The following is a 26,451-nucleotide window of genomic DNA, read 5'->3' as shown; positions in this document are numbered from 1 at the left end:
TAATTAACATCAAATTGTGATGGTAATGGAGAGGAGCAAATACAGCATAACGAAACTGGCAATGGAATGTAAACTTGCGAGGCAACACCGTGTGTAGATATAACTGCACACTGGGTCGGAATTCACAAACCAAAAGAGGTAACTATTCACGTAAAAGCGTGGAATCCAGAAAGGTCGAAAGGTGCCTATACTGGGATATGCGCAGATGGAGGGTATTCTTCCCACGCACGTGTATGCCTACATGAATGCATGTACGTACACACAAAAGGGCGGAAAAAAAAGTAATGGAAAAAAAAAAAAATAGTAAAATGCGGCCTTCTCATTTAGCCGAAATGTATGAACAGAACTCAGTTCTTAATCTCCAACAGAACCTCAAACGTGTTGTGATTAGCAGGTGCAAAATGAAGCAAAGCTAAACGGGCGTATGATGTCATACTACTCAGGGGGATATGCACACATGTGTACAGGGTTTTCATCCCAATTCTACACGTGACGACGTGGATGAAAAAGTGAATACCCGCGAGAATGAATGGCGGAGAGAGCGAGGGGACTGTACGTACCTGTCTATACACACAGATGCATACGTGCATACGCATGCTTGTGCTTCCATTTCTTTGTACCAGCCTCTTATCCATACACACATGTGAAGGCAGTAGGCGACACAGCGGGGTTATCCCATTCAACGTAAAATATCTCACATCTCGTGCACTTCCCCCTCCTTGTCTCTATATAGAAATTAGCGCAACCGCTATGGAAAAGAATTGCAAACGAATCGACAGGCAGTTCTTTGTTCACGCTAATTGAAGAGGTCAGGTCCAGTGGAAAATAGGAAATGTAGGGACCGGCGAAAAGCAGAAATTCAAAAACATGAAAAGCAAATGTTACACAAATTGTGGAAAAAAACTCGAAAAAAAAAAAAAAAAAAAAAAAAAAAAAAAAAAAACATAAAATGGGATGTGTGCAAATATAATACTTTGAAGATATGTATAACGGAAAGGCCACGCAGGCTTACGGGAAATGTTTCTGCGATATAAAAATGAGGAAGCATGAGCAAATTGAAAAGAAACTTCTTTTTTGTGTGTGTGTGTGCCTTGTTTTTCTGCGAGTTTGTTTTGTTCTTTTTAAAAATGCATTTTATATGTCCTAAAAACATGATGTGTCATCTGACAGCCCAACACATGTTATTAACTGCGCGAATGTGGAGAATCCGTCACCCTTTTTGCAGACATACACGCGGGGGGGCATTTCTCGTGTGATGACCTTCCCCTTCCCCGTTTCGTTGATCAGCTTAAACATACACTGCGTCTATATTAAGGCCCAAGTGTATTTTCATTGACTTATTTTTTTTCCGTAGCTGATGCATAAAAGGGGAAGCTCAAAGAGGAACAACATTGAACAACCAGGTGCGTAACTTGGCATAAAAAAACATGCCGCCCTAAATATAGAGCTAAAAAAAAAAAATACACAAATTCATGCAAAAAAAAAAAAAGAAAAAAAAAAAAAAGTGGAAAATGAAAGAAATGCTTATCGACACATTTACATTTGCTCCAAAAATCGTACAAAACTGAAATAAAAAAAAAAATAAATAAATAAAACCTTAAAAAAAGTGGCAATCTTTTCTTTTTTTGTGCATTAGGCATTGTCTTTTTTTAGCTTATATACACATTACTCCACACGCATGCATCCGGATGTACATACACTGATATGTTCACACATGTGTGCTTATATATTTATCAATGTAATCACAGACGGGCCACTATATTCCCGCTTTCCTTGAACCTCTCGCGCAATGATCAATTTGCTATGTGACGATCGGCACAAAAAATAGGGTTTCCCCTTAGCAGAGGGGATTATTAAGTTTTCCCATGTTCGCCCTGGGAGGCACCCTCATATATGGATACTCCACCCTACGCATGAAACGCCAATCGTATGCACTTACACGTATACAAGTAGTTCTACAAATCAGTATGAGGAAACTCACCAAATGTGAAACATGCAACAGTTGCCATCTTGCCATTGTTGCTATTGTTTTTTTTTTTTCTTTTTTCCTTTTCTTTTTCAAGTCATGCCGTAGGAGCTTTACTCATTTTTTCCGTTCAACCTTTACACGTAGCTAAAAGAGTTGAAAAAAAAAAAAAAAAAAAATTCAAAAATGGGGGAAAAAAATTATTTCAAATGAAAAGCAATAAAAAAGGAATGCAAAAATGTGTAATGAGAAAAGAATGGGGTGGAAAACATTTCCCCCGTGGAAAATTCTCCCCTCATTGTGCATCAATCCACTTTAAAAATAAGACTGAATCGTGTCTATTCCGATGGTGTAACAATTGTAAAGGTTTACTTAATATTAATGGGTAATTTAAGGGCAAAAAAGGCGCCCAAGTTAAAATATTAAAATTTTTGCCCCTCTCACGAGAAAAAAAAAAGCGTTATTTTATTGGCCCCTTTTTTGCTGAACAACTTTTTCATCCCGTTTTTCATTATTTCTTTTATTTTTCGAATAATTTCAGCAATCGCCAATACCCAACTTACTATGCTGGGTACGATAAAAATGCAGTGCACTTATTTTATATTTATATATTTTTATTTCTTTTTTTTCCTGTTTTTTGCATTTTCCGGGGCGCGAAAAAAACGACAGCTACAGGATTTGAACCTGTGCGGGCAGAGCCCAGTTGATTTCGAGTCAACCTCCTTAACCACTCGGACAAACTGTCTCAAATTATAATTTCGTAATTTTAATTCCTTTATAATTATATATATGTAAAAAGCGTATCATAATCGTAGCCCCCTTTATCCTTTACCCCGTGAAGCGCCGCATATACCTTTCCATATATTATGTAAATTGCGAATTTATTTTAAAAATTTTAAAAGTGCGCCAAATGTTCATGGACAAGTAAAGAACGCCGCTCACATTTTCTTTTTTTAAAATTTTTTAACAATTCAGTCATTCTTCTTGGGGAAAAATTATTCCCACTTTCTCGGTAAAAAGCAAAGTAAAAAACGCATGCGACATTTTCCCAATTTAGGTATATCCCGCGGGATAAAATTTTAAGTACCATTTTGTTCTTTTTTATAAGAATGTTTTCCTTCTTTTTTTTTTTTTTTTTTTTTTTTTTTTCCTGAATTTGTAACAAATTAAAAGAAAAAATATATATTCATTTGAGAAGGCTTCCTTTTCCTATATATGCCTTTTTTTCTCTCATAGAACGTCCAGGAAAAATGTAAAAAACTCTTCTTACCAAGAGGACGCATTTAAATCAACATGGTTAATATCAACCTTTTTAAAAAAAAAAAGAAAAAAAACATGGAAAGGTTGCAATTTTGCCTGAACGGGTTGAATAAAAATGACCAAAGCTGAACGGAAAATTACACCTAAGGGGGGTGAAAATTTATTTTCCATTTTAAGAAAATATTTGTGAATAAATGGAACTGACAAAATTGGAACCCACTTTATTGTAAATACTTTCGGTTGTATAAAGTCATTTTGATCTCGCATATCTGTGAGGTTCGTTTCCTTTTCCTCTCTTCTTGCAAAATGTACATGGAGTACGTAGGGAAAAATGTAGAAAGGGGATTTGTTTAAATTTTCTTAAATTACGCTGCGCGTTTATCTGGAAGGGGATGCACACATGTACCGTGAGCGCATCACTCCTTTTTCATACGTTACAGTTTTCCCTGTTCAATAGATGAGGAAATATTACTCGAAACCAGTGCGTGCAGTGAATAGGCAAGTAAATGCATACATATTATCGTTCGTATGTCTTCGTGGTTCCATCTGCACAAAATTACTGAACTATTAACTTGGTCCCAAGTGTACTCCCTTTAATATACATTTCGGGAAAAGGCGAAAAATGGAACTGTGCCTACTGGTGCTTTCTCATGTATCGTTATTTCACGCGGAGGAAGACATACATTAAGGATGGTGTACGCGTATGCCGGCCTTTCCATTTGTGTGCACGGAGGAGGGGGGGGAAATATATGAACATACGCATTTTTACTCCACGCATGAACATGTATATACGGGTTAATGGGCGGAAGGTTGTTCATCAAAGGGGACAGGCGCGTCAAGTTTCTGCACTGTTCGGTGAAAAAAGGGGGAAACGGAAAAAAAGGAAAAAAAAAAAAAAAAAAAAAAAAAAAAAATACAGCATAGCATAGCATAGAAGAGTGCGGCTCAATGCAACACATCATAATATAGCCTAAGTCATACGCCCAAATGTGAAACAAAAATACACGCAGTTGGGCGCTTTGCAGAACAAACTGGTAATCAGCTCGCCCAGCGAGCGCGACATTTTCAGCTGTCCACTTTACTCACCCGATCGCACTCCCCAAAATGTTCGACATCAGCTCGCTGATACACTTCGGAAACAGTAATGCGGTGAAAGTTAGCATCTCAGGGGAGCTATACGTGTACATGTCCAAGAGGAGACAAAACGGAAAGGAGTTTTCCTCCCCCCTCATGTACCTCCATGCGGATGACGCGGGAAAAAATAAGGACAATGCTTCAACCATTCTTTTGAACAACTATACTGACGATTACAAGTGGGTAAAATGTTTTTGTTTCGTTAAGTCCAATTTTTTATATGTATACAGAGTGCGGGGGGATTACCGGCCGTGTATTATTTTCCTATTAGAAGGGAGCGAAGTGCAGGTCGTCGATTATTACTTTGCCCTAAAAAATAAGGTAATGCTTCTTTTTTTTTTTTTTTTTTTTTTTTTCGCTGCTTGATTGGGGCAAGTATGTCTTTTCACCACTTCTGAAGAATCAAGGGCGAATTGCAAAGCGGTAGCATGAGAAGTGGGGTAACCTCGTCAATGGGGAGAAAGACCACCGCGTATAATTGCCCCCCCCACCTCCTTATATTACAAAATAATGGAAACTTCAATTTTCTCCTTGTAGATAATTCAAGAAACGAAGGATCTGCAGCTGGGGGAAAACCAAGACATCATTCACATCAAAGCGGCACCAGTCGGAGTCGGCCATACGTACACGTTTTATTCTACGGATAAGGGAGTGATAAAAAAATGGACGAGGTCTCTGAGGAATGCGAACTTTTCCGCCATCAATAACAATGCCAAATTTATATGCGAAGAAAATGAAGACATGAAACTCAGCATGGAAAATATGAAGCAGCTTAGCGACATAGAGCTGAGGAATAAGGACATCGAAATATCTGGTCTACAGGAAAGGATAAACAGCCTAAAGGTAACACAATTGGAAATGTAATTGGGAGAGCTTGTCCCCCCTGCTGTGATGGCATAACGGAGAGACCTACCCTTCTCCACGCATATAAGAAGGAGACACCCCCAGCGAACCCCTTCTCCCACAGGCTGACATAGAGAACATCCGGATGAAGAACAAGCGTCTACAGATAGCAGCTGATGTTAATATAAAAAGCGCGGATGAACTACTCCAAAAAAAAATTACCGAAATTGAGTTCATACACGGCGAAATGGAGAGAAAAATGGAAGGTACGTATGACCCGACTGGGCGATGGTTCTCAGAGAGACTACGGAGAGGGATATATACACACGTGTGTGTATGAGAAGAAGTAGATGAGTCGTGCAATATGTAGTCATCCATCCGTCGGAATACATACTGCCCCTCCCACACATGTGTGTCCCTTTCCCACACGTGCAGAAATCGAACAGCTGAAAGATAAATTAAGAAGCACAACTACAGAATCGGAGAAAAAGTCGAAACTGGTGAACGAACTCCGGGAGGAAAGAAACCATCTCGAGAAGAAGCTGAAGGATATCATGGCGACGTACGAAGAAGCCTTCACAGAACCAGAAAAAATAACTCTAGTCAATTTTAACACAAACGAAAGGTATCAAAAGTTAGTGGTGAGCCATAAACATCTGAAAGAAGACATTAACAAAATGAACGAAAGATTTTACAAACTCGAAAATGAATATAAGGAAAAAATTAAAACGATAAAAGAGGTGGTAGAAATAGGAGATATCTTCGACTACCTGCACAAGCTAATTATCTTGTGCCAGACAAAAATCAAGTTTTACGAGCAATGCTATAAATACAGTGAGGAACAACAGAAGGAGATAACCAATCTGATAGCATACATGATTAAGGAAACGAAACTTTCGGAGGCCAACGCAAGAGTATGCTACATTACCCATAGATCAAGAATACTAGAGGAGAGATTACTCCATTACATCACTATGAAGCAACCATCTGATTATTTCCACTTCGCATGCACCACCTTGAGACGACTAAGTTGGGTGTTTGGTGAAATAGAAGTGTTAAAACCTATGAAAGTCAGTGATCAGTGTGAGCAGGAGTACCCCCTATATTCTTACGTGGACGACATGAACACAATTCCGATGAGAGAGAAAATATACTTCAATGAAGGTTTAGAAGGAAGGTCCAGTTATCAAATAGTAAACGACGTGGATGTGTACTCAATCCCTGTGAAAATGTGTCCCTACGAGGATAAACTACTCACAGAAAATAAATACAACTATATAAAAATAAAGCTAAATGATCTGAAGAAAGATTTTAACATTCTCAAGCGGAAGAACAAACCGCAAGGCAGAAACGTCTTATCCGACTTACAGTGGACAGAAATTAAGAGAAATGCCTACGAACGGATGGAGAAAAATATGATCATTTTGGACATGCAGATGAGCGCGCGTCGAGGGGAGGTCGCAACGGAAGCGGCTGCGCGTAAAGAAAGAGCTAGCTAAAATTTGTGGAAGGCACGCAAAAAAAAAAAAAAAAAAAAAAAAAAAAAAGTTAGCTGAAATTTACGGGAGGATCGTAAAGAAAGAGTTAATCAAATTGTATGCTCAGAAAGGGAAAACAGTTCGACGTTGTGGGAGAAGCAAGAAAAACAAAACAAAACAAAACCAAACGAAAACAAAAACAAAGAAAAACAAAACAAAAACAAAGAAAAACAAAACAAAAACAAAGAAAAACAAAACGAAAACAAAGCAAAACAAAAACAAAGCAAAACAAAACAAAAACAAAAACAAAAACAAAAACAAAAACAAAACAAAACAAAACAAAACAAAACAAGACAAGAAAAAACAAATTAAGGCAAAACAAAATAAAACCAAGTGGGAGAAGAAATGAACACAGAAAGGGATCTCATAAGGAATGTGAAGATGTCGGAATGCTGAACCGGTTGTGGAGGATCCTCCTACTCGACATGCCTTTCCATCATATTATCCAAGTATTACGAACCATCATATGTTACCAATTTAGTTTGAAATTACGGCAAACTCGGCTAGCTTCCGTTTCCTACTTCGCCCCAGTCATCATTTTGTAAAATTCGTCGTAGTCGATGAACCCGTCGTTGTTCGCGTCTACCTCTTTGATTAGATTCTCAATGATTTCCTTACTAAAGGAGACCTGGACAGCACTGAAAGAAAGAATGTTGAATAGCTCCTCCTTTGTGATGACTCCGTCTCCGTCCAAGTCAAAGACATTAAAAGCGTTTCTGCAAATGACGTCCTGTTGAAAAATGGAGTGGTCCAGACAAGCGGCTAAAAACTCCGTGTAGTCGATAAGTCCATTTCCATCTGTATCCAATTGCTTTAGAAGAAAATACAATTCCGTGTCTAACTCATTATCATTCAGTTTCAAACACTGAAATATTTCTGATATTGTCAACACTCCATCTCCGTTATGATCAAAAGCTTCAAACGTTTTTTTCAGTTTCCCAATATCTTTTTCGTTTAGCTGATAAGCTACACAAGTAACAGCTAGCTTTTTTATTTTGCACAATTTGTGAAACTCTTTAAATTTCTCGATGAGGACTCTGTTCAGAGTTTTATTGATTACTATATTATTCGTTTTAAACTTTCTGAACCACCTGTGATTTAGAACCCCCTCTACATCTATCCTTTCTTTGTAATTGTAATTGAGACATTCACAAATGAGATCCTTTGCGTCATCACTCACTCGAGACCAGTAATTTGAGTCGAAAACAAAGTCTCCCTTTTTAACTTTTTTCAAAATTTCATCATTATTTTTTCCATTAAAGGGTGGGTAGCCACAGAGTAAAATGTACATGATTACTCCACTGCTCCAGATGTCACATCGTTTGTCATACTTCCCTTTTAGAATTTCAGGAGCGATGTAATAAGGAGTTCCGACAACCGACTTCAAATTGTGGTTGTTCATGCATTTGCTAGCAAAGCCCCAGTCGATAATTTGAATCTTGGAGTCATCAGAATTGTCCACGTACAAAATATTTTCGGGTTTTAAATCTCTGTGCATGATATTTTTGCTATGACAATAATACAGGGCGGAGAAAATTTGCCTCATAATTTTGTAAGCCTCATATTCGGAGAAGCTCCCATGTTTTACAATTTTATCGAACAACTCCCCCCCATTACAGAGCTCCATAACTAGATACAATTTGTCTGTATCTTCATACACTTCGTACAGCTTTATTATATTTGGATGATCCATTTGTTTCATTATTAAAATTTCCCTCTTTAGTCTCTCAACGTTGTGAATTTTTTTCTTTTCGATAATTTTTATTGCTCTTTGTTGTCCTGTTTTCTTATTAACTGCTTTCACTACATTTCCATACGATCCCTTTCCCAGTTTATATCTATCCAACTCGTATACATCTGTGAGCTCGTCGTTATCCATTAGGATAACTTCCTGTACAATTTGTGATCTATCAAAATAGGGAGAAAGATTGAGGTGGTGAGACAGGGGGTCCGTACAACTGCTAACGCTACATCTGCCTTTTCCTTTGTTATCCTTGAATGCCTTACTGTGAAGGATAATTTTATTTTTATTTTCCTCCGTCTTTTTGGACAGACACTTTGTGCACAGCGTGATGATGGAGTAGTCCTCGTCGCTGTCGGCCAGTGTGCTTTTCGTGGCTCCCTTCATGTCCTCCTCCGTTTTTTCGCTCTTCTTTGGACGCGCCTCCTTTCGGCACGGGATGACCTCTTCCGCTTTCTTCTCCTTCATCTTCTAGGTGATCTCTTAAGCGGTTCGGCGGTTAGTCGGCTCAGTGGCTGACAGAGATTATATCCTGGGCATATACACCGTTTGGAAGTTTCCTCTTGGGTGGGGGGGCGGAGGACTATATACAAATAAATTCGAAGTGTTCTTCCTTGGGTTCATAGAACACGGGCTGGAGAAAAAACCCTCAAAGTACTAACCAAAAAAAAAAAATTCCGCTGACGCAAAACTGTCGTCGGGATGAGAAACCCTTCCTGGAATTCGCTATTGAGAAGAAGCAAATAGGTCGTCCCCCCTTTAAAATGAAAAATGTTATCACTTCGAGAAGACGCGTGTAAGAGAACCAAGCAGACACTGAGACACATGCAGATTGTCAGTCGTGTACGTATATGGATGCATTCCTTTTGCTTTGCTGAGCATGCTCTATTCCAAGGGGCGGAATGTACATGATCATTTGCACACGAAGCAAATCAAAATGCAATACAGGGGCGTGTTCTGAGTAGGAAATGTACTCTGACAAGACCCGCATGAAGGATGTGGACACGCGGTGCACGACACGCCTAGAAATAAAAGAAACAAAAGAAGCAGAATCAAGTAGCAAAACAAACACATCTATGAGAACAAAACAAGCACGGCTAGACAACACAAAACAAAACAAACAGAACTAGGCAAACGTGCAGAACGATGAATCGCTAAGGGCGAACTAATCACGACGCAGGGGGTGAGGCCGACGGAAACGCGTCGACCTTCAAACACGCCCATGTGCCTAGTCGCCACAAAGAGCAACCAAGTGGATAACCAAACACAAGTATGCGAATGAAGATGCATTCATATTTGCATGTATAACACACAATAAACGTGCGTAGTGATGAGAGAAGGATAAAATATTAGGTAGCCAAAGCATGCAAAGCTATTTAACCATAACGTTCGATGGCAGTGAAGAGTCGATACAGGGATTGAATAATCATTTTGCCAAAGGGAAGATCAATTCAGCCATCTTTTATTCTTCCCGACTCTGCTTTATACAATAATTCGAGAACACAAAAAAGAAAAGATAAACAAATGGGGTACCTTTTTAATAATGTTCTTAGGAAAACTTACTAAAACTTAAAAAAAAAAAAAAAAAAAATTAAATCTATACATATCGATCCTAGAATCAGTACGCTGTGCATCCACGGCGCATAGTCCTAAAAGATTAGCGGTAAAAAAAAAAAAAAAAAAAAAAAAAAAAAAAAAAAAAAACGGAAGAGATGAAGGTATTAATATGTAACGAAAAAAAGAACCTCAAAATTGTGTGCCATTTGAAGATGTACACATAAAATTTTTACCAAATGAGCGATACTCTTTCGAGATAAGTAATGCAGCACTTGTGAAAAAGAAGAAAAAGAAGAAAAAGAAGAAAAAAAAATATATACATAGATATGTATAACCATTCTTAGCTTTTTAAGAATGACCAACAAACACGGCAACTCTTTCGGGAGCGGAAAAACTATTGCACCTAGCAGGTCCGCTTGCAGAAGCGCATGGGCGTCACAACTGCTCGGCTGTAAGAAAACAATCACCACTTAGGGTTGACTATGCACAGGTTAGGCGCGTGTACATGTGCCCACATAAGTTGGTATATTTTTATATATGCAACATGTGCATATGGATGTAGGCGCAGAACAATTCTGACGCGAAGCAACTTCCATTAGATGCGAATAGAAAACAGTTTATTTTCTTGTACTTTTTGCTTAAACGATCATTTAGCGCGAACGTTTATTTTGTTTACTTATTTTGATATGTTATTTTTCTATATTATTCTGCTTTTTATTTATTTATTACTTTATTTATTTTATTATTTCATTTTTTTTTTAACCCCCTTTTCGATGCCTTAATGCAGCAAAAGGTACGTGTTCCTATTTAAACAGCCGGAATGATAGAGAGCTAAAAAAAAAAAAAAAAAAAAAAAAAAGAAAAAAGAAAAAAGAAAGAAAAAAAAAAAAATTATGCGCATGTATATTTTGTTGCATATAGGTGTGCCTATCTGTTGGATGGCGCTTGCCGAATTACATTTGCGAGTTTTTCTGTTGCCTTCGCGAGATATACGTACAGTTACGCGGGGGTGAATGTGGTTTTAGGGGCACATTCTATAGGCATATTTGCGCACATATTATGTACGCGTACGCACGTATACATATATATATATACGTGCTCCTTGTATATACATATTTGGATATGTACACTTGAACAAGATGAGCGTCCCGGGCCACGCTCTGCTGCTGTTGGACTAGATCCTAGTCCACATTTTTGCTCCAAATATATTCGCAAGGATGTTATTTTTTTTTTTCGCGCGTCTGTGCGTCTGTATACATAACCTGTAGTCACTAACATATCTATACTACGATCTTATGCATCCCTCCTTGGGCACATATATACAAGGAAAGAGCGAACATAATTTTTTAACCCTTCTTGTTCAGTTGAGAATTCCAAATGAGGTTATCACCGACAAGGGGAGGCTTCAAAATGATTATATCTATATATATATATTTTTTAATGAACTTGCACCTGGTCGGAATAACTGCACACAAGTACAACACTTGTTTTGGTAGCGATTCGTAGGTCAGTTGATCAATCGGTAAGAGGGCATGCGCTCCCACATTTGGTGGCAAAAAAAAAAAAAAAAAAAAAAAAAAAGTGAAGAACTGGTCAAATGACACAGAAAACAAAATGTGTATAAGAGGATAGCGTCGAATTAATGTGCCAATGTTCCTTCTCTCATCGGTTTCTTTTTTTCTTTTTTTATTGCTATGGTGATGCTTCTTCTAATTGTGTTGCCATGAAAATAGAGCTTTTGTTCTACCCGCGGGAGGTGCACATATACCTTTTACGTGATCCTTAACAATTCATTTTATCCTTCAATTAGTGATCAACTTTTTTTTTTTCGCCTATACATATTGGCAAAACAACAGTGTGGGTAAGAAAAAAAGAAAAGAAAAGTGCCATTTCGAGCTAGCCAAAAAGGAGAAGGAAAAAAAAAATAAAATAAAAAAAAATAAATAAAAATAATATATGCAACGTGGCTCATAAATAAAGGCTCATAACTGATGGAATGTGTATTTCACCTCACGGAAATCACCTCCATTTAGGGGACCTCCCCTCAAGGAGCATTTTCACGCGGGAGGTGTAAATATATAGCAGAACAGTTGAATGCGCAGTAATTTTCCTCCACCTTTTGCACAATGAGCAAAAGCAGTGATGAGGATGCCCACTCAGACAGTACGGTAGAGGAAACGCTGGTGATGCTAAATCTCCCACAGCTGAGCATCGATGAACGAAAATTGAAAAATCTCAACATTTATAGAAAGAAAAAAGGAGAAAAATTTTATATAGAGAATGAACTAGGGGTGAAGAAAAACGAAAACTCTTCAAAGGGGAGGCGCAAAAATGCGCCAAAGGATAACCATCTGGGGAGTCAAAAAAGTATAAAATTTGACTTAACGAATGATGAGGAACAAGAACCTCCTGGAAATATCCTCGTAAGTTCTGATGATTCAGAGGAAATGGGAAGGTCTGTTGAGGGGGACGCTACGGAAGTGGCCTCATCACCGCGGGGGATCTCGCAAGGTGGGAAGAACAAAGATGAGGGGCAAAAGAAAAAGGAGGGAAAACAAAATAGTGATGACCCAAAAGATGCTGATGTAAAGCACGCCCATGGGGACCAAGTAGATAACATTCCATTCGACATCGACACCATATCCATAAGTAACTTATTTGCAGAATGCCCCGAATGCATAATAAACAATAAGTATAAATTTAAGGGCATCCACACGTCCAGCATAGGGACGAACTTGTTTTTCAAGGAACCAGACAGTCTTAAAAAAAAAAAGAGCGACCTGTCGAATTATGAACTGTCGTATGATCACATGAGCACAAACATGAAGGTCGAGAACAAAATGAGCAGAGATGACTTCACCCATTACGAAGGCTACTCGACAAAAATAATATCCTTTGAAATAGACTACTAGTTGGATGTCTTTGCGAGATGAGTGGTGTTTATTTTATTTTATTATTATTTTTCCATACATCTATGAGAAAGTACCACTTTTTATTACTTCGCAGAACGTATTTGAAGGCGCCATACAAGGAAAGGGGCCATGAGAATTGCTAGTAAATATGAATGTTGTGGGGAAGGCAATGGAAAATGGAACTCCAGTAGGGGGTGATTATTGCCCGTTTATCTATAAGTAGAGATATTCTTATGAAAATGCCTTTGGTGAAATTCGTCAATGGGAGGAAAATCATGCAAAGAGACGCGCAAAGTTGCATCAATATCCTTATGTAAAACTTTTCCGAGTACAGTTCTTTTCGATGGTGTAATAGAACTCCACAATGCAGCTTCTAAAATGGCACACGCAGATGTGTTTGAACATTTGAATTTTCTCTTTTTTTTTTTTTTTTTTTTTTTCATCCGTGGTGATGATTACGCCTATTTTTCTCACACAACATGTAAGGGGATGATCTGACCGCATGTTAAGTGTGCCCATCACCAATCGAAAAAAAACAACACACATAAACGAAGCTTGTGTAGTGTTACATTCATTTTCCAAGGCAATGCTTTGTACTTTTTTTTGATGATGTATCAATGCATGTGTCAAATGTGTGACTGTGCCGACGGGGAGCGCCCCCTTTTAGAATCTGCCAATTATGCGTACATTTTTATTATGCTTTGCAGGGGCAGATGTCCCAAATATGTATACATACATGCATACATATATACATACATATATATTTTCGTCTTCACCGATTCCATTGCGCGAAAGGTGTATCACAACGATCCTTCTCCATTTCTTCCCGTTGGGCATGGCCATATGGGCACCGCTTATATAGCTATATTTTCACCTTTGCGGAAAAACATGTAAAATTGTGGATGTATTAAAACTGAGGGAAGTACATATGATCAATTTTGCTTGCAATAAAAAGTAGTCCTAACGTAGTGCTCTTTTGGATACCCGCATCTTCAGTGTTGAGCGCATATCGAAGAGAAGCATACCTAAAAGGCGGGTGGATAAAAAAAAAAAAAAAAAAAAAAAAAAAAGTTCTAATTGGTGAGGGAAAATTGTCACCCCTTTGGTAATTAACAAATACGTAATATATATATACATATATATATATTTTTTCCCCTTCTCTGGATTACACATTTTTTGATCATGCAAGTTTCCTTCCATAGTGAAGCCATGTAAAAAGAGAAAGAAAAAAGAAGGAACAAACTGGGGTTGCAAAAATATTACTTGTGCACATCATATTGAGAAAGAGAAAGAAAAAAGGAACGAATATAAAGTTGTCTTCTGATGGATTTGCTTACCTCATGCACTTTGACCGCTTTAATTCTGGTTAGCTAACTATGGCGTTCTCCATGTTTGGGTGAAGATAAAAACACCAGAAGGTGCCCCACACATGTGTATTCATGCAGTTATATAACTGCGTTTGTTGCATTCATCTGTATAGCACTTAGTAACCCGTCGCCGGAGGGACCCCTTCCCCCGCCATATGGTCGTTACCAATCCCAATTGCACAAATAGCTAGCCAAATTATCTCTCCTCTGTGAATATATATTTTTTTTTTTCAGTTAATATTTACATCATGCGGGGCGTTTTACAGACATTTCGTGAAAGCAGACGAGTCAACGTTCTTAACGGCGGCAACATTTGTTCTGTCCCTCAGTACAAGTTTCATTCTCGTCTTGTTCATACCAGTTGACATATATCTGGTGTCCAATGGGGTAAGCATACTTCCTCTTAAAGACGGAGAAAACAACGGGCAAAAGTGAAGGCTCCACTTTTTTTTGAAACTGTTTAACTCAATTTCCTACATTTGTTTTGTTCTTCCCTTTTTGTCTACACCCCATTCTTTTAGGACATAGAAATCTCAAACTTGGAAATCACCCAAAGGCTCGTGTCAAAGTTCTACCACTGTTAGTCTTCCCTTTTGTCGACACCTTCCGCACTTGCGGTTCCCCACTGCAGGAGTTGCACAAAGGAGGACTCGAATCATTAGCAGTACTTACAGAACTCCTCATGTTTGCCTTTCCCCCCCCCCTGCAGCCATTTTCTGGGTGTTAATTTTCGAAGCCTACATCCTTGTTCCGTTCTCCTATTTCTACGTGAAGAATAAACGTACCGATGGAAGTGCACACGACGTAGCACATCACCAATATAAATATGTACATGCATCCATACGTGTGACATATGCATTTTTTTTTTTTTTTTTTTTTTTTTCATTTGAGCAGGCTACTACCGAAACGAATTCGATGACTACATAGTGCCTTGCGAGAATGTGATTGAGTCTTTCAAAAAAACGGTAAAAATTAAGTGGAGGAAGTAACCTTCCTCAGGTTTGTATTCTCCCCTATCAGAAACACAACATATGTTCGTATAACTTTCACCCTTCTCCAGATATACTTCATATGTCTTATAGTGGCGCTATCCATAATTGGTCTAGTTTACAGACCGGGCCACAAACTCGCAATGGTACTACTGAGGGGAACTGCTCTTTTTTTCTTGTTGTTTCACTGAAATGGGAAAGGTGGAGATGGATCATCAGGAGAGGCCCGCCGTCATGATCAACATGAAAGGATGGATTTACAAGTCTAGGCAGCATGGGCCTTATGTATTCGTAACTTCTTATTCAATCCTAATTATATATTCATCTTTTTTTTTCTTTTTTCCATTTTCTTATGAATTGCCATACAGGAAAAGGGAAAAGAACTCGAGTACATTTCGGACCTTCTTGATATGAAACACAGTAAGAGAAAGAATGTTTAAAAAAAAAAAAAAAAAAAAAAAAAAAAAAAAGATTTATGGGTGGATGGAACAATTGGCTACACAAAAGGGAATAAAACTAATAACATGTCTTTATTAAGTGTTGTAGAATGGCATGTTCATGACGATGAAAAACTTCACCAATTTTTCTACCCCTTCTGCAGCTGGGGAGTCGGCCATCTTATTTCTGATGGGGTGCGTTGTCCTGATTGGTGTTTCCTTTTGGGTCACATACACGGTAATAAAGGGGATGAGGACAGAACTGTTTGATGCCAAAGGGTTGGGGCAAAGAAGCAGACCGATGTGAGCTCGGTTGAAACTGGGTTGAGTGCTCTCCTGGGTAATTCTCCACATGCGTCATCTTCCACGTTCTTCGTGCCATGGCCTACCCACCCACAGAGCTACGGTATTGCCTGTCTGCCCTTATCATTTCTGCAACAGAAAAATATCGAGTATGATAAAAAGGAGATAGAGACTCGATTTGCAAACTTGAAGGAGAAGGAAATGGTCATAAAGGTAGGTTCCACTGGTAGGAAGACGATTATCACATTAGGGATATCATTGAAGGGATACCGTAGGGTCTCCTTCGGCATGATGACCCTAATCCAAATTTTTAATACCCCCTTGTCCATATCGCAGCATAAATACAGAGAATCTAGTGAAATACGTGGTAGCGATAAGTATGAAATTCTAAGGATAGAGAAGATGCAGAGGTGAGTCTTTACGCGTCCACATGAGAGCGTCCATGGTGCGTGCACCTGTAGAGTTAGTACTAACAAGCGGGAAGATATCCGAACATGGCAACAAAGGAATGAGAGCCCTGAATTGTTCTCCCTCTTTAAACTTGTTCTCTTCCCAAGGAAATGTCTGCCAAAGTTTCCACAAACGTGTGGACATGTTACTATTTCCTAACCTCACAGAGCCCTCAGTAGATACAACTACAAACTGCAAGAGATTGAGAAGACATCCGAGTCATGGCTATCTTATGTCATAGGAATTGTGCTGACATGCAGGTTTTACAAAAAAAAAAAAAAAAAAAAAAAAAAAATGGACAAAGTTTCTAACCGTCGGGGGCATGTCTACCACAAGTGCACTTTCCTACGTGCATACATGGAAGTAACACCATTCCACAACCCACTACACCACAATTATGTATGCATCCTCTTGCCACCCCCCCACACAGGGTTATAACTGGGTTGGTATTTCTAACCTTCTCATTTTCAGTTTACATATCATTGTTAGCCTCGATAACGGATAAGGTAAAAGTGACGAATAATCCACCGCTCCGTGAATGGAGGAACTGCGAACAAACTGTACCACATGCATACACTCACAACGAGAAACACACATTTCCTTTTCACCTACCTGCAGTATTTAAACTCCGTATGTGCCTACAAGTGCGGTTTTGTATTAGAGAAAATAAATACCATTTTTAATTTGCTCGATTCTTCTCTGATCCTGTTTTCTCGGGTTAGCATCACATTAGGGGTAGAACCACCACTGAGAATTGCCATTTGGCCTTCCCATTTCTGTGCACCTGCGGGAAGAGATACGGAGAAATAGCCCCTCCCTCCAAATGGACAGAAGGTGCCCCTATTTCATATATAAGCACATAATCATTTTACTCCCCCTCATCGTAACTTCTCCCCTGCGCAGTTTTTTCCGCTAGATATTTTCATCATTGCAAGTTTGGCCATATATATTTTCTGTTGCTCTTTGTATGGCATTGTAAATGTTGGTATTCGTGTTTGTTTTATTCCTCTTTATAAATTGAAGGCTAGGAGATCTTCTCCCGAGGTAATATGCCCAATGGATTATTGTCTGTTGTGTTAGGAGAGGTGCTAGTTGCATTGATCTCACTTGCAGCGCTGTCTTCTGCGTTAGAAGTGATGCAACTTCTCCATCGCATTGCTTTTATCCCCTCGCACGTTAGACCATGCTAGTCCTCTGTTTCGTGATTATCCATATCATCTTGGTACTGATAATGACCTTATTAACGGTAAGGTGGAAGGAGGAGATGAAGGGTCACAGGAAGGGGAGCCTTCGCCCATTCGGAGATCTGTACAAGGAAGTACCCCACATATGTCTACATTTATTGACTTTCCTCCTTGCATTATCCCTTCCCCCCTCCAGATTGCCCCCAATTACATAACGTATGGAATACAAAGGATACGAATAAACGTCGGTGACAGAGAGAGAAAAAAAAAAAAAAAAAAAAAAGTTGTGCCTTCGCGTGGATATGTCTATTAGACCTTTTTACATTTCATCACTTACCATATTTCGCACATTCAGTGCGACTCCGCTAGAACGAGAAAAAAAGAAAAAAAAAATTGCGTTTCTATTCTTGCAGGACACCCCTGCGTTTATAAAGTGCTCCCTAAAGACGGACAAGAATGTTTGCAAGATGTCTGTGCTCTCCGTGTTTTTTAATAAAATATTTTTTGGTAAGAGAGTCGAGGAAATCGAAGAGCCATGCATTGAGCCGCGTCAGTGTGTTTACTGAGGGAGGAGATTCAGCGACTGTATACACATCTTATTGGTATTTTTCCCCGAATGCCACTTGTGGAAGAGGAAATAAATAAGGGTAGCTGACAAATCTCCCTTAGGTGTATGCTTATGTCTGCATATGCGAACTTACCAAAGCGCATTCATGGTTGTGACTTTTCTACTTTTCTACTTTTCTACTTTTTTTTTTTTTTTTTTTTCGCAGGCATACCATACTTTGCAAACAGCTACTTTTTCTCCAACTGGATGTTCATATGTACTTAACGAGAAGTTAACCGATGGGCGAACGGATGAGCGCGAATTTTCCTATTCCCCATTCTTGTGTTCCTCTCCCGAGCTGACTGTGTCCACACCACAGTGTACACTTTCCTGGTCCCTAATTTTAGCGCAATGGTTTTTCGAAATTCTTCCCTCCTTTTACCACCCCTCAGTGATGTACTCCTTTTCATTCATCTATCGTATTTTCTTCAAGCGGATCAGTTACCTGGACAACCTAGACGTACGCGCGGATATAATCACGGAGGGGTGTACAGATGGGGAGAACCATCGGCACAGTTATAAAAATGGCTATGTGTTTCGCTTAGTCTGTTTTTCTACCTGTGCTGCTATCTAGTTGACTATTTCACGTTTTTTTTTTTTTCTTTTTTTTTTTTTCCACTTTGTTAGGAGTTAAATCTAAGCAAGGAAAACATGGATGAGCACATGAATCTGCTTCCACTGGAGAAATTAACCTGAAATTGGCTAAGCTGTGTAGAGGCTGGTACACACACACGGGATGAGCATTTAGAAGTGCGGGTCCCTTGATCAATTTATGCACCCCTTCTTTTTTGGTGATTCTATATTTCCTCATAAGTGAACCTGTATCTCATGGGAGTTCTTCCCTTTGCCGTGTGACCCATTGCATAAATACACATGGCGCGGTAATGCGTGGCGCAATGCGAATCGCTCTCATTCGACTTTTTTGTTTGATTTGTATTGTGTCTGGATCGGCTTACAAGGATTGCCCTTACTTTGCAACAGGGATGCCCACTGTGGCCGTTTTTTCTCCTCCCCTTCACGGTACGCATTGCACACATCCTCTTTCCCATTGTGCCTACTCCCTCCTTTGACATCGTTCTGAGAGCTCCTACCTTAAGGGCTAATATTATCTCCCCCTTTTAATTAATTTTTTTTTTTTAAGAAAAAACTCTACAAAAATTTTTTAAAATTGTTTTGTACATTTAAGAATTACCATTTGGTGAAGACAATTATGCATGGGGGATGATATTTCCCCCCCTTTTTTTGCATATGCGAGGAGAACATTACATCAAGGTTGGACCTGTTTTAATCGGAAAAGTAACTTCATAGTATGGCCATAATTTACCAGATGGATAGAGGGACGTAAAATTAATCATTATAAAGAAGAAAAGGTTCACACGTCAGTAGCGTTAAATACACCTATATTGGTATAAGCCATTTTATCCTTTTCCCGAATGTGTACCTCTTTTTATTTCTTCCTGTTGCAGAATAACCCAGGGAGAACAAATAATTCCTTGTCATATTTGCCTTTCCAATTCATGCTGATGAGTGAGTGGAGGAAGTTTTCACACCCACAAAGCTGAATTGTTTTAATCTTTTTTTTTTTTTTTTTTTTTTTTTTTTTCTCTTTGCCATATGCAGTTAAGGTTATTTTCCCATTGGGGAAAAGAGAACAAACACATTCATGAAAACTTGCACGTGATAATTTGGCAATAAATTCTCTTAGCATGTTTATCATCACATTTGGTGGGGGACTGAAATTTTTACACGTGCGGGGCATACGCGCACATACGGGGTCACATGGGTGGAAAAAAAAAAATATATATATATATAAATAAAAAATAATAAAGTGTGAAGCGACTCACCTAAGCGATCCATTTTTGGCCTTCAAAAGGGAGGGAAGCGCGATTTTGCCGCAGAAATGTAATGTAATGTAATGTATTTTTTTTTTTTTTTTTTTCCCAATTAGGAAGTGAGATCCCTTTTTTTCTGTTGCGTTATACCCTAGCGCTACCTCATTTTTCTCAACGCAAAAGCGCACAGCATATTTCTCCTCCCTCCCGCACAGATTGCCAAATTGCTCTTGTCAAATATAAAGGAATTTTTTTTTTTGCGAGACCAGAGGTTAATCGCTGTGTAATCATTTCGACGTATTCCCCCTATCACATTTTTTTAATGCCATATACTATTTAGACCTCCACACGCAGGTGAAATTCCTCATGGGCGCATAAAAGGGGGAAATGCCTCCTCTGAGCGAGTAACTCACGTGTAGGTGTAAGTAACTCCAAGTGATCCTGCTGTGTTTTATTTTATTTTATTACTCCCTATTTTTCTTTACTTGCACGTGAATAGCGCTGGTACTGAGAAGGAGGGACACCGCTCAAGTAAGGTACTTGGCCGAATTGATAATTGCGCTAAAGGAGAGGGAGAAGAAGATTCCCCGGGAAGATGCCCCTCGAGTGATCAGAACTGCAGTCGATCGTCCCCATTGTGCCCATCGCGCCTCGTTTGTTCGTGTGTATATGTACAGATCCACCCAGTGAGACAGAAAAAAAAAATTAAAATTAATAATAATATAAATAATAAAATACATAATAAAATAAATAAAAGCGGAAGTAATAACGTACTTGTGTTTGACCCGAAGCAACATATACCTCCCCACCAACATGAAAGAGAAGCACAAGAAGGTCGAGTACGCGGAGAAGGAGGCGGAGGCCCCAGCCGACGGCACAACGGACACTACACCCAAAGATGTAAGCAGTGTGTTTGTGAATAACCTCCTAACGAGCATTAACAACATAAATAATGCAATAGTTTACAAGGACAATCGGTACATTTTGCGAATGCTCAAATATATAAAATGCATGCGGCTGAGCATAAAAAACGAGAGCAGTACGCTCATGCCAATAATGACCAATCTCATTAGTAAGACATTTAAGGAGGGTTACCCAATCTATGAAATATTATTCAAGTACATAAATGAATTCAAAGAATTGCCAAAGGAAGTCCCCGAATTTTCAAATATAAACGACAAAACATATACACATGCAGCTCCAGAGATAGAAGTGTTCTTTTACATAATGATATTGTTGTACCTCTTGGATAAAAAATGTTACAACGAAGCAATGGATCTTTCCACCGTCATTGTTAACCGAATTACAAAATTGAACAGAAGATCACTAGATTGTATTAATGCAAAGGTGTACTTTTATTTCTCATGGGTTCATGAATTAGGTGGAAAACTCTCCCATGTCAGGCAAAAACTTCTCTACATATATCGCAATGCATGTCTCCATAGAGATATAATGACTCAAACAGTTGTATTAAATTTAATACTAAGGGATTATATAAAACATAATTTATACGACTTAGCTGTAAAATTTGTTAGTAAGACATCTTTTCCAGAAAACTCCTCTTCAAATGCGCAACATGCAAGGTACCTCTACTACATAGGAAAGATTCTAGCCATACAGTTAGACTACAGTGAGGCACATAGCAAAATTACACAGGCTATTAGGAAGGCTCCCCAGAATAACCAAAGTGCTAAAGGGTTCAAGTTAGAAGCAACCAAAATGGAAATTATTGTTGAATTACTTATGGGAGATATACCGGACCGATCCCTTTTTAGCAACAAAATTATGAGGAACAAGCTGATCCCCTATAAGCACGTCGTGACGGCTGTGCGAAATGGAGATATAAATAAATTTTCCAAAGTGATGAATGATTACAATCAACTGTTCATGCGTGATGGAGTGTACCTGCTGATAAAGCGCATTCACCACAATGTGATTAAGACGGCCCTGCGTATCATCAACCTATCCTATTCCCGAATTTCGATCGTAAGTGTGGGCATCCCTCCATTAAGGGTGCCTTTCTATTAGCCATTTTTCCCCCTCTCATTTGCCGGCTCGTTGCTCTCATCGTTTTTACACCCCACCCCCCCCACCTACCCACCCACAGAGCGACATCGGGAAGAAGATCGGCGTGGAGTCCCCTCTGGATATCGTGGGCATAACGGCCAAGGCCATCCACGACGGAGTCATTGAAGCCACCATAGACTACGACAACCAGTACGTGGAATCAAAATCCAACAGCGATGTCTACGTAACAAGTGATCCCATGAAGACCTTCCACAAGAGAATAGCTTTCTGCTTGCAGCTTTATTCAGACGCTGTTAAGGCAATGCAATATCCAGATGAAAATGAAAAAAAGGAAAATGAGGAGGCCAAAGAAAGGAAAATCAGACAACAGGAGGAGTTGGCGCAGGCAGAGGAGGGAGATCTCGGAGATGACAATGACTTGTTGTGAAATGGGTTTCTCTGTCGAATGTTTGTCCATACGGAGATACTCCTTTCCTGTAGTTGTGTTGGCATTTTAATGCACGTTATGGGTGTACCCATTCTTTTCCTCTTTTTTTTTTTTTTTTTTTTTTCTTTTTCCCCTTTTTTTTTTAAAAAAGTATTGCCCCTTTGGTTTAAACTCCCCTTCCCTCTGCATACTCAATTTATGCATGGTGCGCAGAGGAGTGTACGTAGGTATTCTCCTGCACGTATGTAATCGCGCAGAGGAGAAAAGATTTTGCCTTAGCGAACTTTGTAGCCGAGTGGAAGTAAAGAATACTCCCTCGAATGGTCAAATATTGAGACCCACCAAAAGGCGATCACCGCGTGTTGCCCCTTTTTCATTTGTTTATCGTGTATGCGGCAGACTATTTTCCAAAGAAGGGACATTGGTTCATTACTCACATTGCCCAGGAAAAGTGCACATCACAGCAAGGGGTGTCTATTATGCCCACCATTTGTGCGCACCGATTTTGCAAGGACATGTGGCTTAACTCCTTCTCCTGGGTGAACGGTCTGCTCAAGAGCGGAACGATTACGTAGAAGTCCACATTTGCGCAGGGATCAGCACCTTTTTGGTCAGGTACAAACAGGCGATACCACCCAGTGGGCGGTTACCTATTGGTGCTCCCTTTATGTTGCCCTTCTCCACGACCTTGTGGGCGAGATAATGCACGCAAAGGTATCCATACACGCACAGCATAATGTCGCATACAAAAATCTTCACGACGAATTTGGAACGTACATGCGATTACAAGTTGGGAAAAATGGAAGGTGTTCATATCAGGTGTGCGCACGGTGGAAAAAAAAAAAAAAAAGAAAAGAAAAAAAACTTAACAATTAGGCAATTTGGCAAATGCACATATATATATATATACATAGATATATGTGCCCCGGCGCAAACGTACCTAGCAAGTGCCGATATGGGTCACTCAGAACTTCATTTTGTGCAGAGCCATATCGTTTCTCAGCGTAAATTTGGACTTCAAATACTCTGCAAAGATTTTGTCCTTGGTAATTTCATCCTTAAGTAGGGTGTCAATTTGTTTCTGGATTTTTTGCAGTTTCTGCATCTTGGGGTCCTCCTTCATCAGTTCCTTAATTTTTGCAATAACGTCATTCATGAAGAGACTTTCATTCTTTTTGCTGAGAAGTTTCTTTTGCTTTTTTTTTATTTCCAAGGATTTAACAAAAGAACTATCTTGGATCTGTTCGGCTAGCTTGATAAATTCATCCTTGAGGCCTTCCATATTTTTAAACTTAAAAATGTTCGTTGAAGTTACAACGACATATCGTGGGTTAACTCTCTTTAAAGGGACCCCGTTTACTTCATATGGACCTACGACAGCTAACAGTCCTGAGGGTAATATCTTCGTAATTATACATCTCTTTCCCATATGCCTCCCTGATAATATGATTGCAACTTTTCCAATTTCGATGGATTTTCTCATTTTGCCTTGTACCATGTATTTCTTCTTTGAGGCTAATTTCCTTCCATAATATTTCTTCGCAATTGTTTTCTTGGCCTTAATTGGGACTAATATTTTTTTCTTTCCCTTCACTTTGTAGTACTTGGGTGTTTCTTCGCCCGCGGCGTTTATAGCCTTTACCTTGTTGTCCTTAGCCATTTTTTTCATTTCGCGCGTCAGATGAATAGCTTAACAGCGGCAGGTTTGTAGTGGCAGGTTAAAAGCAACACCTTTGGAACAGAAATTCTGCAAAGCGTTATGGCTTTTAAATAACTTTGCGAGGTTATTATTCTATATTACGCGTTGCCACTCTGTAGGTGGAGAAAAGTAAATCTCTTTTTCAACGTACACGAAGAACGAATTGAGGGAGGTACATATATGCATACGCGTGTACAATCGAGGGTACTTTGTTCAAATTCGCGAACGGAAAAAAAAAAATAAATAAAATAAAATAAAAATAAAAAAGTAAATTAAATAAATTAATGAAAAAAAAAATATATTATTCCGATCATGTGGAACACGCACGTAAATATTATTTATCCGTTTTTATATGCTTCTTAAAATATAACCTTTCAAAGTGCTTTTTCCCTTTTGCGCATCATTTACAGTTTCTCGCACGTACAGTAAAAGTATACATGTGAGCCCGACATAGGTATATGCATAAAACTTGTTAGCAATATTATATGAGGAAGGAAAAACCAACGTTCTTTTTTTTTTTTTTTTTTTTTTTTCTGGTAGGGTAAAACTTTGCCAACTTGGGAAGGAAAGGTGATCGATGCGAAGAAAAAAGAAGCGTAGCCGGGGGTGCAGCATAGCAACGCGGAAGCGGTTCGTATAAAATGGAACCCACCACATAAGGAAGGGGGAGGAGTGCAGCATTACCAATCATATACGTATATATAATATTATACGCACCTCCTTAATCGCACTGCCAATCACATACATATAAATATATATATATGCACCTGTTTTTATCGCACTGCACGGCATATCCCTTGCGTGATTTTTTCCCATTTTGTAACTTGGGCCTATTCATTTTGCCATATACTCTTTTCCCATAAGCCTATTTTATATTTTTGCCCTTGGCTACGCTGGAAAGTTGTAGCGACCGAGCATACGAAGTAACCCACGCTGAATTTTTTTTTTTTCTGGGGGGATAATACAAAAATATATATACGTAAATATATGTACATATACAATATATATACGTGTACATTTGTACATGCATATTTATGCAATGCACGACCGCAGTATGCTGCCTCCCCCCTGGGTCAACACATATCGGGTTTGCAACGGGGAGCATTTTAAAAGAAAGCACCTCAAAAGGGGGGAGGGACTTACCACGAGGGATGCGCAATAACTGAATATCCTCTCTACAAAAAGCGAAATTTCATCTGTATTTCTTCCTTTTTCTTTTTTTTTCCCCCGTACAAGTTGCATATGTAACTTACCAAAGAGAAAACCAAACCGCCGTGCATTTTTTCTCCGTGTGATTAACTACGTAATATTTAAAACCGATGTAACCCACCTCTCCATGGGAATTGGAAAAAACAATAACCCTTTCACTTCCCCAAGGGTATTCACAAATTTTCCCTTTCATATTTCAACATACGATATATGCGTACGTGCGCAGGGTATATGTAGGCCCACGCAATATAATTACGTTAAGTAGCTGAGTGGAAAGTTGCCTTGCAAAAAATCTTCACATCACACCCGCTGCGATAATTGAACCTCGTCGAACCACCTCCCTTTGCACATGCAAGGGTGTATAAGCCAATTTCTCTAACATGCACACGTTAAGAGAACAAAACCGTATGACTGTAAATGCGCATATGCAATTGATAAGGGAAATTTTCTTTTATTTTTTCCTTTTAACTCGAATTAATGATGACCATTCAGTGTAACAATTAGTGTTTATCCCATTTGTGAACATGAAGTGTGCCATCAAAGAGGAGGAAAAGGCAGTGTTTTATAGTTGAATTTTTTCTCCCCCCGTACCTTCTGTTTTGAACGAAAATGCAATTGCGTCGTCTCGCCAATGTAGTAAAATGCGTTGCATATGACCTGCGAGCAACTTTCATGGATATATAGGTAAAAACACATTGTGTATCGAACAATTTTTCTTCTTTTTCACTTTTTTAAAAGCGAAAAGGGACCCACCATCGGTATAAGTAGTAGTGTATGTAAATGCGCAGCCCCTATATGTCACACACTCAGGAAATGCTTAAAACGAACACTATGTGATGTGGCATACGTACGGGGGTAGCCACGCACTCTGCATAATTTTTTTTTTTTTTTTTTTTTTTTTTTTTTTTTGTTATATCCCCCTGAACGGGAAACAATTTGTACACAACCTTTTGTACAAAATGGTGATA

At 38.9% G+C, this 26,451-nt stretch overlaps 6 protein-coding genes and 1 non-coding gene across 7 annotated transcripts; 4 read left to right on the top strand and 3 right to left on the bottom strand.

Annotated features, from left to right (window-relative positions):
- Window positions 1-2,629: 2,629 nt before the first annotated feature.
- PKNH_1263700 lies at window positions 2,630-2,711 on the bottom strand. Its single transcript has one exon. It is a non-coding gene; the product is annotated as a tRNA-Ser (tRNA).
- Window positions 2,712-4,330: 1,619 nt separating this feature from the next.
- On the top strand, window positions 4,331-6,702 carry PKNH_1263600 (phosphoinositide-binding protein PH2, putative; the record flags this gene model as incomplete). The annotated part of the gene is made up of 4 exons (XM_002259935.1): window positions 4,331-4,681; window positions 4,898-5,203; window positions 5,328-5,469; window positions 5,639-6,702. 4 exons carry the CDS (start codon window positions 4,331-4,333, stop codon window positions 6,700-6,702), a joined length of 1,863 nt encoding a protein of 620 aa, XP_002259971.1.
- A 556-nt stretch (window positions 6,703-7,258) lies between these two features.
- PKNH_1263500 (calcium-dependent protein kinase 5, putative) lies at window positions 7,259-8,950 on the bottom strand (the record flags this gene model as incomplete). The annotated part of the gene is made up of 1 exon (XM_002259934.1): window positions 7,259-8,950. One exon carries the CDS (start codon window positions 8,948-8,950, stop codon window positions 7,259-7,261), a length of 1,692 nt encoding a protein of 563 aa, XP_002259970.1.
- A 3,215-nt stretch (window positions 8,951-12,165) lies between these two features.
- Window positions 12,166-12,951, top strand: PKNH_1263400 (conserved Plasmodium protein, unknown function; the record flags this gene model as incomplete). Its single annotated transcript, XM_002259933.1, has 1 exon — window positions 12,166-12,951. The coding sequence occupies one exon, from the start codon at window positions 12,166-12,168 to the stop codon at window positions 12,949-12,951; it is 786 nt and encodes a 261-aa protein (XP_002259969.1).
- A 1,323-nt stretch (window positions 12,952-14,274) lies between these two features.
- Window positions 14,275-18,984, top strand: PKNH_1263300 (LMBR1 domain-containing protein, putative; the record flags this gene model as incomplete). The annotated part of the gene is made up of 20 exons (XM_002259932.1): window positions 14,275-14,316; window positions 14,553-14,705; window positions 14,840-14,897; window positions 15,028-15,099; window positions 15,213-15,283; window positions 15,379-15,453; window positions 15,676-15,727; window positions 15,909-15,982; window positions 16,144-16,260; window positions 16,384-16,457; window positions 16,665-16,757; window positions 16,928-17,003; window positions 17,116-17,214; window positions 17,401-17,541; window positions 17,678-17,743; window positions 17,878-17,925; window positions 18,095-18,188; window positions 18,455-18,505; window positions 18,681-18,748; window positions 18,916-18,984. 20 exons carry the CDS (start codon window positions 14,275-14,277, stop codon window positions 18,982-18,984), a joined length of 1,593 nt encoding a protein of 530 aa, XP_002259968.1.
- A 1,949-nt stretch (window positions 18,985-20,933) lies between these two features.
- On the top strand, window positions 20,934-22,575 carry PKNH_1263200 (26S proteasome regulatory subunit RPN3, putative; the record flags this gene model as incomplete). The annotated part of the gene is made up of 2 exons (XM_002259931.1): window positions 20,934-22,106; window positions 22,228-22,575. 2 exons carry the CDS (start codon window positions 20,934-20,936, stop codon window positions 22,573-22,575), a joined length of 1,521 nt encoding a protein of 506 aa, XP_002259967.1.
- Window positions 22,576-23,539: 964 nt separating this feature from the next.
- Window positions 23,540-24,244, bottom strand: PKNH_1263100 (60S ribosomal protein L6, putative; the record flags this gene model as incomplete). The annotated part of the gene is made up of 1 exon (XM_002259930.1): window positions 23,540-24,244. The coding sequence occupies one exon, from the start codon at window positions 24,242-24,244 to the stop codon at window positions 23,540-23,542; it is 705 nt and encodes a 234-aa protein (XP_002259966.1).
- Window positions 24,245-26,451: the final 2,207 nt, after the last annotated feature.

Source organism: Plasmodium knowlesi (assembly GCF_000006355.2).
Source record: "Plasmodium knowlesi strain H genome assembly, chromosome: 12".
NCBI classification, from domain to species: domain Eukaryota; phylum Apicomplexa; class Aconoidasida; order Haemosporida; family Plasmodiidae; genus Plasmodium; species Plasmodium knowlesi.
This window is presented reverse-complemented; position numbering and strand designations above follow the sequence as displayed.